Source organism: Garra rufa, chromosome 18 (genome assembly GCF_049309525.1).
Source record: "Garra rufa chromosome 18, GarRuf1.0, whole genome shotgun sequence".
NCBI lineage: Eukaryota > Metazoa > Chordata > Actinopteri > Cypriniformes > Cyprinidae > Garra > Garra rufa.
In genome coordinates this window covers 19,933,517-19,951,628 of record NC_133378.1, presented here as the reverse complement: position 1 = coordinate 19,951,628, position 18,112 = coordinate 19,933,517, and the positions used below count along the sequence as shown (strand labels likewise).

The following is an 18,112-nucleotide window of genomic DNA, read 5'->3' as shown; positions in this document are numbered from 1 at the left end:
AAAATGTCTCTAGCCTGTTTGCACTTAAATAGAACAAGAATCATCCCATCCTTATGCATTCGGTCAACATCGCACAAATGTCTGGGCCATGAGCAGGTATTTAGAATCGAAGCCGAGCAGCTTATGTTACTCCCTACAGGCTCTTACGCCAATGCAGTCCATGTCTCGCTTTGAAAGCCTGAAACCAGTGTAACGAATACAGGCCACTGCAGTGAAGGTGGATGGGAGGAGGTAAAAATGGAAGAGCAAAGAACAGATGGACAAAGAGAATAAGATTGAGGATAATGGAGTGCATATGTAGGGGGTTGGAATCCTATGAACTTATAAAGAGAGAAGGTAATGTTCACTTACATTAGCATGCGCTGAGTGGTTTTGTGCCCACATGAGAAGATAAGGGAGACATAATCATAAATGAGGTAACTCAAGCGGGTTTTTTTATTGTTGGGGAATGCGCATAAAAAAGTTCGGGAATCACCAATGAGCCTAGCAAACTAGTATCACATCCCAGCAGTTGTCATGTCCAATGAGTATGGGGATGAATGACACTAAAAAAGTTCTGCGTCATTGTGACCCAAGGTTTTCTTAATAATTAGCTTATAGCATATTCCAGAGGGAGTGCTATGTCCTACTCTGTCAGTTTTGGGAAAATCACCTTTTTCCTCTTCCTCAATAATGACAGCACCTTCATTACCGCCACTGTGTTTGATCCCGTTTGTAAAGCCCTGTCAGCAGCAGGCCTGCAGGCCTCTGTGCTGTATTTACCCTTGTCACTGAGACACTACATAAACAGGGAGCTCATGGGAAGGAGAGTTTATTTTCTGCTCTTTAAAAAAAAACAAAAAACTACCAGCTGACAATTAGATAAGTCCTGTAAAGTGTAGCTGAATTTGTCATTCTGTAGAAATAACTCAAGTGATGTCTGCCCGCTCACATTAAAGCAGCATAGGTTTGGACTGATTTTTTCCTTTTCTTTTTTATTCCCTTTATGTCATTTCTCTTTGTTCCATTTTTAGAAACGGAGCAGAAGGACTTTTTTTGATTAAAGAAACTCACTGACAGTAAATTAGTGTCATGGATGTCATTCGTTAAAATGACAGTCTACCAAAAAATGAAAGTTCTGGCAACAATTACTTACATGTAAGACTTTTTTTTTCATACAGAACCAGAGACAGGTTTGGAAAAGAGCAGCTTGCACAATATGCTAATTATCTCCAGTGCACCAAAAAAAAAAAAAAGAAAGAAAGAAAAGAAATTTTGACATAATTTATATTCATTTTGTTCCACTCCCATAAGACTTTGTTGGGTGGAACACACACAAAAAGAAAGATATTTAGCAGATTGTTCAAGCTGCTCTTTTCCATATAGTGAAACTGAATTGGGGCAAGAGACTGTTTTCATTGTATGGAAAAGAACAGGTTGCACAATATGCTAAATATTACTTTTTGTGTTCCATGCAACAACAAAGAATCACAGTGCACCAAAATAAATAATAAAATAAAATAAATTCTGGCATAATTTACTCACCCTCATGTCATTTCACACCCATGAGACTTACTTTTTTGCATTAAACAAAAAAAGATATTTGGCGGATTGTCTAAAGCTGCTTATTTTCAGTGAAACTGAATAGGGTAAGAGACAGTTTTGGTCCTTTCATTGTCCTTTCTTTCACTTTCATTGTATGGAAAAGAACTGCTCTTTTTCATACCATACAACTGGATTGGGACCAGAGACAGCTTTGGTCCCCATTCACTTTTATTTTGTGGAAAAGTGCAGCTAAATAGCTCATTTTTTATTCCATGCAAGAGCAAAGAATCACAGTGCATAAAAAAAAAACTAAATTCTGATACAATTTACTCCTCATATCATTTCGCACCCATAACACTTGCTTTCTTGCATGGAGCAAAAAATAAAGAAAAGCCTGTTCAAGCCGCTCTTTTGTATGGAAAAGAGCAGGTTGCACAATATGCTAAATACTACTTATTGTGTTCCATGCCAGAACAAAGAATCACAGTGCATCAAAAATTTAATTCTGGCATAATTTACTCACCCAAGTTATTTAGCAGATTGTGCAAGCTGCTCTTTTCCATACAATTAACGTGAGTGAGGACCAAAACTGTCTCTAGCCCCAAAAAAGAATATTAAGCATATTGTCCAAGCTGCTTGAAACTTAATTTGGTCAAGAGATCCTTGTTTACTTTCATTGTATGGAAAAGAGCAGCTGGTACAATATGCTCACAGTGCACCACAAAAAAAAGAAAGAAAAACTTTCCAAGCTTTCCATACGTTGAAACTGAATTAGGGTTGGGGTTTTGGTCCCCATTCACTTATGGAAAAGAGCAGCTTGGACAACATGCTAAATATCTTGTTTTGTGTTCAATGCAAGAACAAAATACAAAGAATCACAGTGCACCAACATTTTTTAATTCTGAGATAAGGGGTTAATATTATATAGATAAATAAATAGAGGGAAAAAATATATATGTAACATGTTGTCCAAGCTGCTCTTTTTCATTCCGTACAACTGGATTGGGACCAGAGACAGCTTTGGTACCCATTCACTTTCATTGTATGGAAAAGAGCAGCTTGCAAAACATACTAAATACCTCTTTTTGTGTTCCATGCAAGAACAGAGATCACAGTAAACCAAAAATTTTAATTCTGACATAAATTGCTCACCCTCATGTCATTCCATACTCTGAATACTTACTTTCTTGCATGGAGCAAAAAATAAAATAAAAATAAAAAGATGAAAAAATTAAAATAATAATAATAAAAAATATATATTTACAAAAATAAACAAATAGAGGGAAAAAATAGATATGTAACATGTACAAGCTGCTCTTTTTAATTTAGTACAACTGGATTGGGACCAGAGACAGCTTTTGTACCCATTTGCTTTCATTGTATGGAAAAGAGCAGCTGGCATAACATGCTAAATATCTCCTTTTTGTCCCATGCAAATACAAGAATCACAGTGCACCAAAAAAATTTAATTCTGACATAATTTGCTCACCCTCATGTCATTCCACACTCATAAGACGTACTTTTTTTGCATGGAGCAAAAAAAGAGATTTGGCAGATTGTCTAAGTTGCTCTTTTCCATACAGTGAAAACTGTATTGGGGCAAGAGACAGTTTTGGTCCTCATTCACTTTTATTGTATGAAAAGAGCAGCTTGCACAATATGCTAAATATTTCCTTTCATGTTCCACATAAAAGAACAAAGAGTGCACCAAAAAAAATTTGTTACTCACCATCATGTCAGTCCAAACCTGTGAGATGTTTAGCAGATTGTACAGGCCACTCTTTTCTATACAGTAAGAACCAAAACTGTCTCCACTTTCACTGTGTGGAAGAAAGCAGCTTGCACAATATGCTAAATATCTCCTTTTGTGAGTCATACAAGTTTGGAACAACATGAGCGTGAGTAAAGAGGACAGAATTTTCTTTTTTTGGGGGTGAATTATCCCTTTAAGACATCTCATGTCTGTTCAGTTTGTTTATGCCTTAAAAGCTGCTTTCCTTGAGGCCTATTTTAATCTGCCTCGGTCACAATAGTCTCATACAACTGGTGTTCATATTTGTTTTTATTTGATAGGTGTTGAGGGAATATGTGTCTTTTTTCCCCCCATGGAAACTGTCATGCCTTGTTAAACAAGTCTGAATGCGAGTGGACGGAAGTGCAGCTAAACTACTTTGCTCCGTGGTTGGGGTGTGCGCTCAGACTCTGTCAGTGGCCTGTCTTTGTAATAAGAGTGAAGTGAGCAGCACACTGACTCATCGACCCTTTCTTGCTTTTTATTTTTTTATTTTTTTACTGCTGCAGACATCTTGATTTTGAATGTTGCCGGTTAACAAAGTAATCTCCTGCATTGTTTCACAGTGGCAGATCATTGGCTCCTGGTGTGATAGACTGGTGTGGCCCTTATTTAGTTTTTTTCTAGCTTTAGGGGGTTGTGGTTGTGTGGTTGTGTGTGTGTGTGTGTGTGTGTGTGTGTGTGTGTGTGTGTGTGTGTGTATGTGTGTACCTGGTATTCATCACTTTGTGGGGACCAAATGTCCCCACAAGGATAGGAATACCAGTAGATTTTGACCTTGTGGGGACATTTCTCAGGTCCCCATGAGGAAACAGGCTTATAAATCATGCACAATGTGTTTTTTTGAAGAAGTAAGAGTATGCACAATCTCCTGTGAGGGCTAGGTTTAGGTGTAGGGTAGGTGTAGGGCGATAGAAAGTACGGTTTGTACAGTATGAAAACCATTACGCTTATGGAATGTCCCCATAAAACATGTAAACCCAACATGTGTGTGTGTGTGTGTGTGTGTGTGTGTGTGTGTGTGTGTGTGCGCGCGTGCGTGTGTGTGTGTGTGTGTGTGTGTGTGTGTGTGTGTGTGTGTGTGTGTGTGTGTGTGTGTGTGTGTGTGTGTGTGTGTGTGTGTGTGTGTGCCCGTGTGTGTGTGTGTGTGTGTGTGTGCCCGTGAGTGGGTGTGAGCGTGAGTACTTCTCTGTTGGTTACTTAGACACATTACATAAGGCGCTGAACAATTTATGTAATGCTGGCTCTCTGTCTGTCCCTTTTAACTTTAGCAGATTGGGTTGGGTCGTGGTAGTCAGGGCCGGTCTGGGCAAGGCAGACCTGGGAAAGCTCAGTACACTATCAACAGTGTCTTACCGAATGGCACTAGAGCACACTTGCTGAAAGGTTTGGGAAAACACGGATCAATATGAATATTCAGCATAATCTCCAGACCATCTGCCTCCTGCACACTGAACATAACTGCACAGTTAAGCAGTCTCTCGGTGAGGGAAATCTGGGGCTGCATAGACTCGCAAGTGAATGCTTCTGATGCCAGCAAGTGGCCTCAAAAGATGTAAATTATAATTATAATGGAAGGTTTGCTTTCATATCTGACATGTGACCAGGCCCAGGTAGAATCTGCTGCAGTCTGATTGGCTGGCTTTCATATTCAGAGGTTACCGTATTGATGCAATGATTGCTTTTGATTTGCAAGGTTACTGGCATTAGAGTTATGCTTAATGCAGTTATTTGCAAGCAATTTTTTACAGTTTTCTTGATATACACTGTAAACAAAATCTGTAGAAATTACAGTATTACTGGCAGCTGGTTGCCAGTAACTTACTGTAGATTTTAATTTATGCTATTTACTGGCAACAGTTTGTTCAAAGTTAATTGAACATTAAACATTAACAAGTCTTTATCTTTACAGAATAAAACTAAAATAACAGCCTCATGCAAAGCATTCTGGGAACCAAAATCTGAAGGAAAAAAACAGAAAAAGGTTGATGAAGGTTTCTGGTTCCCAGAATGCTTTGCAGTAGGTTGTTATTTTATAGTTTTATTCTGTAAAGACAAAGACTTGTTAATGTTTAATGTTCATTTAACTTTGAACAAACTGTTGCCAGTAAATAACATAAATTAAAAATCTACAGTAAGTTACTGGCAACCAGCTGCAGAACTACAGCAATTTTTTTACAGTGTACTAAAACAGTTTTAGGGTCAGTAAGATTTATTTTTTTAAATACTTTTATTGAGCAAGGACACATTAAATTGATCAAAAATGACACTAAAGAAATGTATAAAGTTACAAAAAATTCAAATTTCAAATGAATGCTGTTCTTTTGAAGTTTCAAATTTATCACTTTTTGAAAAAAAGTACCACATTTTCTGATATAATATTAAAGGAACACTCCACCTTTTTTGGAAATAGGCTCAATTCTCCAACTCCCCCCGAGTTAATAAGTTGAGTTTTACCGTTTTGAAATCCATTCAGCCGTTCTCCTGGCGATATCACTTTTAGCATAGCTTAGCATAGATAATTCAATCCTATTAGACCAATTGCATTGCATTCAAAAATGACCAACGAGTTTTGATATTTGTCCTATTTAAAACTTGACTCTTCTGTAGTTGTATTGTGTACTAATACTGGTGGGAAATGTAAAGCTGTGATTTTCTAGGCCTATAAGATTAGGAATTACACTTCCATTCTGGTGTAATAGTCAAGGAAGTTTGTTGCCGTAACATGGCCAAAGCAGGCGCAGTAATATCACGTAGCACATGTGCAAATGCTAACCTAGCTGGGAACTAATTTCAGGTGCTGCGTGATATTACTCTGCCTGCTTCGGCCATGATACGGCAGCAAACTTCCTTGACTATTACACCAGAATGGAAGTGTAATTCCTAATCTTATCAGCCTAGAAAATCGCAGCTTTACATTTTCCACTGGTATTAGTACATGATATAACTGCAGAAGAGTCAAGTTTTAAATAGGATAAATATCGTAACTCGCTGGTCATTTTTGAACGCGATGCTATTGGTCTAATAGGATTCAATGATTTATGCTAAGCTATGCTAAAAGTGATATCACCAGAACAGGAGAACGGCTGAATGGATTTCAAAACGGTAAAACTCAACTTAGAATGAGTTAAAGAATGAGCCTATTTCCAAAAAAAGTGGAGTGTTCCTTTAAGCAGCAAAATTGTTTTCAACATTGATAATAAAAAAAAATTGTTTAAAAATCAAACCAGCATATTGTGATGATTTCTGAAGGACACTGAATACCGAAGTAATGACTGCCAAAAATCAAGATAGGCATCACTACAATAAATTACATTTTGAAATATATTAAAATAGAAAACAATTACTTTAAATTGTAATAAAATTAATCAATCTTTCTTTCTTTCTTTTTTTTTTTTACTGTATTTTTGATCAAATAAATGCATGGTGAGAATAAAAGACTTCTTTCAGTTTAACTGTGATTATTAATTTTGCTTATTAAAATTGCTTCTCTTAATCTGTATAACCATTAATGTAGGAGACGGTCTCACCACTATTATATATTTTTTTATTTTGTACATAAGACTAACACATTCTCAGCTCTGTTGTATGTTCATATATGATACATTTTTTTGACCATTTGCTTTCAGCTACCCATAACAGCATAGTACACTCAGCTCTGTTAACCAAGGCTGTAACCAAACATATTTTATATATATATAAAATATTCATACGTGCAGCTTTCATCTCTACCTCTCTCTCTCTCTCTCTCTCTCTCTCTCTCAAAATGGCCATATATCTATTGTAAAATAGCTGACTAATATTAAATGACTTGCAACTTTCATTTCACCTTACTCTCTTTCAACGTTAAACTGAAAATTTGTGCAGAATCGTGCTCTGCTTCTGTGAACAGTTAACCCCGCCTATTTTGATTTAATTTGGCCAGCTCAATTATTTTGACACTGATGAGCACTGAGGCAGATCAGGTTGAAACTTTTAAAGATTTTTGTAATCCTAACAACAAGCTTTGCGTAATGGAGTGCAGTAGATCAGTGCAAGATTTTTAAATATTGGGGGAGACTTGTATGTCTGGGCCTGCATGTGACTCCTGATTATTTCTTGACTGTGCAGAACCTTCCTTGTGTGCATATAAGCAGTGCACCAGAGAAAAAGAGAGGAGGGGGAAAAGAAGGCTGGGGTTAGTTAGTGAGTCAGCATGAGAATGATGACACCCTCTATGTCACTCCTGCACATGACCGGCCCTATCTGCCTACACACATACTCACACAGCACACTGCATACCCTAGACTCGTATATATATATATTGGTACAACAGGAAAAAAACATATACTATGCTAGGTTTCTTTTCATTTATTTTGAACAGACAGTAGTACAAATTAAATTTTTCACCTTCATGTGAAAATACTAAATATTACGTATATTAAATTATAATATTATATAAAAAATCTGCAGTACATGCACACAAGTTTCAGTTCATTTTTTGTAATGCTTAATTTGTTCATAGAAAGGAAACTCAAATGGCAGAAAGCGACATCCTATTTGCTTTCTTTATTTTACAAAAGCGCAATTTAGTTTTCATTGTGAGTGTACACAAATAAAAGTAGACCTTTTAAACTGATGCATTATCAAGACAATAAATGGAGTGTTTTAAGTTAAATAAAATACAGTGAACCAAACATCAGCAAGCCCACCTCTGTGTCACCGTTGGAATGCAACTGAAAACTATAATTACCAAATAGTTTGGCATTCAGATACATTGCAAATATGGAAATGTTATGGAATATTTGGATTTGTGCCGAATGAGAGAGGTAGGATACATAAGCTCAGTGAGAGAAGTACAAAACGTGGTTTTGTAAAGAAAATCTCGGAGGATTTCAATATGAGCCAAGAGGAGACTGGTTTTCCTTTGCTAAAGTCAGAAACTTTGCTTCCTTTGCTCCTGTAAACGAACATTGGTTTTCACGAGACTCAGAGGCACATGCGCAATAACGACATCACTACGTCATCTGCCCGGGACGGCTTTCGTGTACAACAGTTAGTGCAAGCTAGAGAAAAGTGATTATTTTTAAATTTTAAATATGGATATTTTTCTTACGAAAACGCATTGATTCGCTACAGGAGACTTTTATTCACCCCTCGGAGCTGTGTGAGGCACTTTTTTTTTGGATGGGTGCACTTTATTGGACTTGTTTTAGACTGTTGACATGAAATACCTGTCCATTTCCATAATAGAGCTTGGAAGTGCTAGGATAATTATATATTTAATATAACTCCGATTGGATTCATCTGAAAAAAAGAAGTCATATACACCTAGGATGCCTTGAGGGTGAGTAAATAATGGGCTAAGTTTCATTTTGGGGTGAACTAACCCTTTACATTTCACCAAGCTGATTACTCCCACAGATCATGTTTTCAGGCCATTTTAAGTCTTATTTTGACAGTTTATTCACAATACGAACATGGAACACACGCAAACACAAGAGGCAGGATTTATCAAATTAAAAAATCACAGCCAAACATAACCAGTCATATCCAATCATATCACGATGGAGTCATTGCCTCCTCTCACGTGACTTTCCCCCCATTCATTCTCAATTACCCCATACCAATCAAACCGCACACTTTAGGGGGTCTGTTAAAACTCAATGGGCTCAGGGGAGGCGAGAGAGACACCGACTCACGCTGTAACTTTACCTGCTGGTGTCGCTGTTGGACAGTGTTTTTTTTAGAAAAACGACTGATTTATACATCTAAACACAACTTAGTTTCTAGATAAACTTGTGAAAAACCCTGTGACTTTACTCTTGGATTTTGCACAGAGCCAGCCCATCACATTAGACCTTGCCAGACTGTGAAAGTTCTTTCAAGTTTTCTGTGCTGCATGCATCAGACCCACAGTGAACGGACCGTGGGTGGCCTGTGGGCGTGCCGTCTGAGGCTGAGACTGTCATCTAAGAGAACACAGGGACATATACAGAGGCAAGCTGGGAGATGAAAAAGAGAAACAGAGAAAGATGAAGTAAGAAGATGATGGCATTAGGGCCAAAACAACAGAGATAGAGAGGAAACTCTGTGCTAGTGTAGAGGTGTTTGTGTTTGTGAGCAAGTGTGAACAAGAACCAAGTGTATATATGCGTGTGTGCCGAAGGAGCTTTGTGGGAGTCAGAGGCATCTGTAGGTTTCCATGGCAACTATGGGCCAATGCAGTGGTCTGGATCGCTAGAGATACAGTATATGTTATATGCATCACCATCTGTGAGAGCACACATTCCTCATACTGTACATCCAGGGATTTCAGTTGTGTTGCACTCGAAATGGACTGACCTGTCCGTTTAGCATAATTAATACCACGAAGACCTGTCTAATACCTCATTAATGAGAGTAAGGCAAGTGTGTGACTCAATTAAAGCACAAAAGACCTTTGAATTGAGGTGAAAATGTGCTGATACGTTTGAAAGCATTAGCTCTGAGCCGTCTGACTGCACACTCGCTCCGTCTCTTAAGGAATGCCCACTGTACTCCGAGTTGCTGCCCACACGAGCACTTTGAAGACTGTAATGTGTTATTCTGTCTGTGTGTCTCTGCAGGCTTCCTCACCAATCCCATCATCCCGCACCCTTTGAATCCTAACACATCAGCGCTGCAGATCTACACAATATCCCGCTCGGTTTTGCGCCCCCTCTTCGCTATCGTTCTCTGCGTCCTGATGGATTGGAAGCGGCCCGATCCCTCATTCTGTTGACCCTCGGGGTGAGGGGGTTGAGTGGAGAGGACAGGATTTCTCTAAATACGCTAGAAGTGTTCGGCCATCGTTGTCCCTATTTCCTCCTCTGATGGAGAGTTAGAAGAACGGGAGGACCTACCGGGGAGGGAGAGGAGGAGCAAATTCCAAACCAAAAAACTCCAAGAATCATCACTAATACTGACCTTGTGTTGCTAAAAGTCATATAAATCAAACATCGTGGAGCCAACACCCTAAGACTCAAGATGTCCACCACGGCGACCATGGGTGAGATGGCGAACAGCGCAGTGGAGTTTTACCCCAAGCGGGTTGGAGGAGGCGCAGAAGCCAACCATGCAGGAGACTTCGGAGTGACGTTGGATGAGCTCCGGTCCCTAATGGAGTTGAGAGGAGCCGAGGCCTTGCAGAAAATTCAGGACAGCTTTGGAGATGTAGAAGGCCTATGCCAGAGACTCAAGTCTTCCACCACTGATGGTAAGAAAAATGTTTGCTTTTCTGTCTTGATTTCATCTCATGAATCTCATTTAGTCCTACACTCTAGAAAATTTGGTTCCAAAAGGGGTTTTGGTTCCCTAAAGAACCTTTCAGTGAGCAGTTCTTCAAAGAGCCAAATTTTCTTAGTGTAAAGAACATTTTAAAGGCATAGTTCACCCAAAAATTAATATGTATATGTTTATCTGCTTACCCCCAGGGCATCCAAGATGTAGATGACTTGGTTTCTTCAGTAGAACACAAACAAAGATTTTAACTCAACCCGTTGCAGTCTGTCAGTCATATAATGGCAGTCAATGGGACCCACAGCTTTGAGAGTCAAAAGAAACATACACAGACAAAACCAAATTAAACCCTGTGGCTTGTGACAACACATTGAGGTCTTTCGCATGAAACAATCGGTCTGTGCAAGGAACTGAACAGTATTTATATCATTTTTTCCTCTGATCCACCACAATGTCCAACTGTCCTGAGCGCGTACACAACAGCTGGCGCATGATGAAGAGCAAGCAACTATAACTTCAGTCGATCAGGCTGGGAGTCGGTGAAAAGTCAACACTCCCGGATGCGTTAATGCAAGTAAACGTAATCTTTTAGTTTTTAATCGGACATTGCGGTAAATCAGAGGTAAAAAAAATTATATAAATACAGTTCAGTTTCTTGCACAGACTGATTACTTTATGTTTTTTTGACTCTCAAAGCCGTGTCCCATTGACTGCCATTATATGACTGACAGACTGCAATGGTTTGAGTTAGAAATCTTTGTTTGTGTTCTACTGAAGAAACCAAGTCACCTACATCTTGGAAGCTCTGGGGGTAAGCAGATAAACATCAAATTTTCACTTTTGGGTGAACTATACCTTTAAGTATTCTTTAGTGGAATAGAAAGATTCCATGGATGTTAAAGGTTTCATGGACACATAAATGCCAATAAAGTATCTTCATTTTTAAGAGTGTAGCTTATTATTCCTCATGAGATGTAGTGTATTTATCCTTGAGCTGCTTAAAGGGATAGTTTACCCAAAAATGAAAATTCTCTCATTAATTACTCACCCTTATGTCATTCCAAACCCATAAGACCTTTGTTCATGTTCAGAACACAAATTAATATATTTTTGATGAAATCCGATAGCTCTCTGACTCTCTGACAGTAACTGACACGCAACTCATAAAATTACAGATGGATCACTGATGTCACATGGACTATTTTAACGATGTCCTTACTACCTTTCTGGGCCTTGGATGTGGTAGTTGTGTTGCTGTCTATGCAGGATCAGAAAGTTTTTGAAATTCATCTAAAATATCTTAATTTGTGTTCTGAAGATGAACAAAGGTCTTACAGGTTTGGAACAACATGAGGCTGAGTAATTAATGACAGAATTTTCATTTTTGGGTGAGCTATCCCTTTAAATACTAATTTGAACCCCAAATATTTCCCTTTCTTTCCTCCTTTCACTTAATTTCTTTCTCACCTCTTCACACTACTTGTCCACCACCTCTTTCTCTGTCTCACTCGGCCAACTCTGGGTGCACGCGTCGTGTTGGGTTGCTAGGCGACGGCGCTGTCGGCGGTGAGGTGGGTGTAGAGAGAGGGGTTACTGGGTAAACAGAGTTGGAGAGACTTGCTCACTAGAGTCAGTGACTCGAAAGGTCCCTGCAGTGATCGCAATTCTTGGTGTATCCATTCATCCTCTTCTGACTCGCAATTGAATGTGTTGCTGTGATGTTTTATACGCCATGATGATGACTGCAGATGAGAATTTAGATAGCGGCGGAGATAATGCTCACTCATGAGAAACAGATAAACTCCATAAAACTCAAATTGAATTGTACTGATTGTGAGTATTTATAGATTTATGATAAAGCTATTGCTTAAGGCTCATATGGATATTTTGGTTTGTGAATATCATACGCTCATGATTACTTTCATGTTATAGCTGATATTACATTTTTTTTTTACTTTTTTATCTGTTATTCTTTTTTAGTTTTAATTTATATTTTTTCAATAGTAAAGTCAATTTTGATATCTCAACATTATAATATACCATATGAAAATTTGGTATTCATTTTGAGAAAACCAACTTATACAATTTAAATTTTATCCAATACCAACTTAAAAAAGGTACAAAAGCTGTCACTGGGGTAGGATTCTTGAAAAAAAAAAGGTATACATTTGTACCTTATTTACCCCTAAAGAAAGCATATAGTACATACAAGTACATTTTAGTATTTGCACACTGCAAAAAAAGACTCATCTTACTTAGTATTTTGTCTTTTTTTTCTAGTCAAAATATCTAAAAATTCTTAAATAAAGATACATTTACTAGATGACATTAGATATTTAATTTACTTACCCCACTGGCAGATCATTTTACTTATTTTAAGAAAAATGCACTTAATTTTGTTTATTTTGCCCTTGAAACAATACTAAATGCCTTGCATCATTTTGCTCATCTAGTAAATGCATCTTAATTTAAGAATTTTTTTGATATTTTGACTAGAAACAAGACAAAAAATAAGACAAGCCTTTTTCGTAAGACAAGCCTTTTTTTCACTTTTTTGTGCAAATTAGTACTTAAATGTTACATTTTAGTACCTGTTAAACAGGTACAGGCTCAGTGATAACTTTTGTGCCTTTTTTTGAGAGAGTATTAGCTTCCTTATGAACAAGTTGAATGTAGCTTTGTATGAAAATATTTTTAGGCTTTATAGAGCACATAACATTGAAGAATTGACTTCCAAAAATTAGTAGAGGAAAGTTTCATTGCTTTTTCATAGTTTTTTGAAGTCTTAGATGTTTCTTAGATTCATTAGGAGAAATGCAAAATGTTGTCATAGTAAAGGATAGTCAAAGAAATCTTTGAGTTTACTATGACACTAGGAAAAATTCAAAATTACTATGGCACTAGGAAACCTCAAGGAGGCGATAGAGTTACCTTTAAATATGGATGTTATTTTTCAGGTTTCTACTTGTAGCTATAAACATATTGACATGTTTAGTTTGATTCTCCTCAAACTACTGCTTTGCCATGAGATAAGTTGACCTGAAGGAGTGGACAATAGAAGAAGACACAACAGTTAGGATATTGCTCATAGCGTCCCTTGTGGCCACACTGAGAATGCAATGCATAGTTGTGTCATGTCATGATATGAATGGACTTTATGGATGCTAACTGCCTATATAGACCTTTTTCCTGAGTAAACGATGAGCGCCGCCATTACGAATTCTAACGTCAGATTAAATGCTTTTCTGTTCCGGTTTCCATAGGAACCCATTCAAATAGCGTCCATCTGTTTTTAATGTAGCTACCTTCCGCTGCTTCATGTCATCTACACACTCATTAAAGTGAGGCACTGACAAATGACGGTCATTGCGACATTGCCAAGTGATGGCGCTATGGAGCCATGTGCTTTTTAAAAACATTTTAATAGGTTTAACATTAGTTTATTAGCTCGGATTATACCCTAATTTGAATAGAAACAATGCAGACCGGAAATGCAAAGCATTCTTTCAGTTAAGAGTCGGACTTACTTCCGTGTTCAGGAAAAAGGTCTATATTTCCACTGAAATCTCAGTGCCACATGAGCTTCCAGTATAGCAGTGATTCTCAATAGTATACATAACATTTTAGCTTAGCATTTTTAGTAATGGCTTCCAGAAGTTCCTTCAGCATGATGGTGGATCATATTTGTATTGCTTTGTCCTTTTTCTCAGTTTCCATACTCTAAACTGCACCAGAAGTTGCAGTGACCACTGAGGCAAAATGCGGATGTGATGGTCCATTGCAAACTAACACATTTTGAAACACAGTGATGCATGAAATTGAGCTTGCATAGCTTAAAGCATTTGTGTCTTCAGTACATGCCTTAACATATTTTCTCAACTGATTGGTCGACCATAGTTTGGTAGCAGATTAGAAGTGTAAAACATATTACAAAATGCCCAACTTTGATTTGCTCAGTTTTTTGCCCCTTAATAATCAAATTCCCACCAAGGGAAGCCATATTTTCTTACAGTATGTGAGTCTTATGAACTTCATCATCCTATTGAAGAGAAAGCAGAAACTAAGTCTAATCCATCAAATATTACATGCATCTGTTACTCAATGCATTTCTGCCAGTTAGAAAGATTCTCTTTTTTGAGTTTGGAAAGTTCAGAATTAAAGAAGTGCAAGAATCTGTGATTGATGTATGGTTTGTTAGAATAGGACAATTTTTGGACAACTATTTAAATATCTGAAATCTAAGGTTGCAAAAAAAATATTGAGAAAATTGCCTTGATAGTTGTCCAAATGAAGTTCTTAGCAATGCATTTAACTAATGAAAAATTAGGTTTTGATATATGTACGGTAGGAAATTTACAAAATATATTCATGGAACATGAGCTTTCCTTAATGTCCTCATGATTTTTGACATAAAAAAAAATATATAATTTTGACCTATACTATGTATTCTTGGCTACTTTGCTACTTGAGACCCATTTTGTGGTCCAGGGTCACATATGTGAATCTTTTTTTGGTGAACTATCCCTTTAAGTAAACATTTTGTAGAGACAGTAAGATGGATATACAGCAGTGATGCACGGGTTGATCCAAAATGAGCGGGTGCCTGCGGTCACCCGCGGTTACGAGTCATCCGAAAATGTTTTTCATGATATTCGGGTCGCGGTCGGTCGGGTTGTTTGAAATAAAGATGCCAATTAAACCTTTGTAATTTATATAGTACTAGACACAGTTTTCTATGAAATACATAGACCTACACTTTATTGGCTGAATAATATACCTTTTGAATGTTAAGTGTTATTAACTGTTGAATAAATGCTGACGCGCGACAAAATGCCCGATTTCCCAACACGTTGAACTGAGCAATGCCATTGTACCATTTTAATAGGCTACTTTTAAACGCATATAGCTCAGTAATGTCAGTTTTATGTATTTTCCGAGAGGGGGTGGGATTTTTGTTGGAAAAGTCGGGGGAGAGACGTTCAAGAAAATGGTATTCCAAATAAATGTCTCGAATATTTTGATTATGTCCAATGCTTCTATTTCTTTTTGGAATTATTAGACACATTTTAAAATGCCTAGGTCTGTTTAATTTCCTTAATTATAAAATTTCTAGCACTGTTTTTAAACGTTTATTCAAGCAATAATATATGAATTATCTCATGTATATGCTTGTTTAAAACCAGGGATTAAAAACGAATTCCAAGTAAAAACTGTATTTTTTCTTTACATTTCCAGAGAGCGAAACAAATGAAAATAAACATTACTTAAAGGGATAGTTCACCCAAAAATTTGATGTTTATCTGCTTACCCCCAATGCATCCAAGATGTAGGTGACTTTGTTTCCTCAGAAAAATACAAACGAAGATTTTTAATGAAAACCGGTGCAGTCTGCCAGCCTCATAATGGATGTGGATGGGCACCAAACCTTTAAAAGTAAACAAAAACATGCACAGACAAATCCAAATTACACCCTGCGGCTCGTGACGATACAGTGATGTCCTAAGACACGAAACGATCGTTTTTTGTGAGAAACTGAACAGTATTTATTAGTGGTGGGCATAGATTATTTTTTTTAATCTAGATTAATCTAGATTAAATCTTGAAATTAATCTAGATTAATCTAGATTAAAATGGCTAATTTAAATTCTGCTGAAGGCATTCAGAATATGTGTGCTACCCAAATAATGACTAAAAGTAAGTCTTTGAGGACGGGTTTCTCAAGCCAGGTGGCGCATTAGACCAGGCGCTCATCTCCTGTTTCCAAAATGCATTACAAACTGCTTGACAATTGCATTTACAACACAATTAACTATACAAACTTGTGTAACCAAGTACTTCTGCGCAAAAGGCTGTACGACGTGCACGTTCCCATAAAATACACAGGCGCGCGGGTATGGATAGCCTATCTGCGTACATAGTCTTCCTAAACTGCGTTGCTTTTAGAAGCGTCAATTCAGTTGTTGCATATAATTTAATGTCTTTATTTCGGGATTATCAAAGTAAATTATAACTCAAACTTGAGATTTTACTGGGGCACAGCAGATTTATATAGGCTTCATAACTGCATCCATGTCTGCGGGTCTCATTTGATGTGGTAATTTCACAGAAGTTGAAGACTTGTTCTCGCCCCCTACATTGCAATTCAACTAGATATACGTCATCCGCGCTAAAATATCAAGGTGAAAGTCATCATATCTTGCATAGTTTAGACCCAGCTCCCAACCCAACTTTGAGAATAGATTAACGGCGATATTTTTTTTATCGCGCGATATGAGTCTCACGTTAACGCAGCACGTTAACGCCGATAACGGCCCACCACTAGTATTTATATAATTTTTTACCTTTGATGCACAGCCACGTCCATCTCTCCTGAGCACGAGTTTGGCTTCAGTCACGTCACACGTGCACGCGCTTCTGGCGTAGAATACGCAAACGCCGTAAGGGGAAATCAGTGAAAAGTCCCGGATGAGTTTGTGCAAGCAAACGTAATCTTTTAGCTTTAAATCGGTTTAAACAATCAGGATACGCACAAGTAATTACCATTTTGAATAGCCGCTAAACCCACAATCTTTGTGCAGTGTGGAAACAATGAGTGTCGTATTCATGCGACAGATTGCTTCCGGCGTTTGCGTATTCTACGACAGAGAGCGTGCACATGTGATGTGACTGATGCCAAACTCGTGCTCAGGAGAGATGGACGTGGCTGTGTATCAAAGGTAAAAAAATGATATAAATACTGTTCAGTTTCTCACAAAAAACGATCGTTTCGTGTCTTAAGACATCAATGTATCGTCACGAGCCGCAGGGTGTAATTTGGATTTGTCTGTGCATGTTTTTGTTTACTTTTAAAGGTTTGGTGCCCATCCACGTCCATGATAAGGCTGGCAGACTGCACCGGTTTTCATTAAAAATCTTCGTTTGTGTTTTTCTGAGGAAACAAAGTCACCTACATCTTGGATGCATTGGGGGTAAGCAGATAAACATCAAATTTTCATTTTTGGGTGAACTATCCCTTTAATAAATTCAAGGCACTATAATTTCCTTATTCATTTGATACAACTATTATAGCTATACAATTAATATATATATAAAATAATATTATTTTGTCATATTCGTGATTCCTGAATTTATATATGAAAACTTCGTTTTGAAGTGCATTCGTTAAGTTTGTATAAGAAAATTTGTTAACCTAGCTTATTAAGTTGATTTAATATTCTTGATCATTTTTAGAAGAAGTTTAAAGTTAAGAAAAAAGGAATTAGCTTGTAGTCTATATATATTTAAGGCTATAGGCTAATCTTTTTCCTAACTTTTATTACACTGTAGAATAGATTGAAATAAAATAAAATAGTCCATCATGTGACATCAATGGTTCAACTCTAATGTTAGCTATGAGAATACTTTTGTGCACCAAGACATACAAAAATAATGACTTTATTTTTTAAAAATTGTCTTATTGTCTTCTTAGTGCACAAAAATTATTCTTGAAGCTTCATAAAATTAAGCTTGATCCACTGGTGTCACATGGACTATTTTACCGATGTCCTTGCTGCGTTT

At 37.4% G+C, this 18,112-nt stretch overlaps 1 protein-coding gene across 1 annotated transcript in view; it reads left to right on the top strand.

Annotated features, from left to right (window-relative positions):
• The window catches only part of atp2b3b (ATPase plasma membrane Ca2+ transporting 3b), an 89,116-nt gene that overhangs the window by 3,256 nt on the left and 67,748 nt on the right, over positions 1-18,112 (top strand). Inside the window, exon 2 of the mRNA XM_073822667.1 lies at positions 9,904-10,532. Within this exon, the coding sequence (XP_073678768.1) occupies positions 10,304-10,532 (229 nt within the window). The 5' untranslated portion in view covers positions 9,904-10,303. The remainder of the gene's footprint in view (positions 1-9,903; positions 10,533-18,112) is intronic.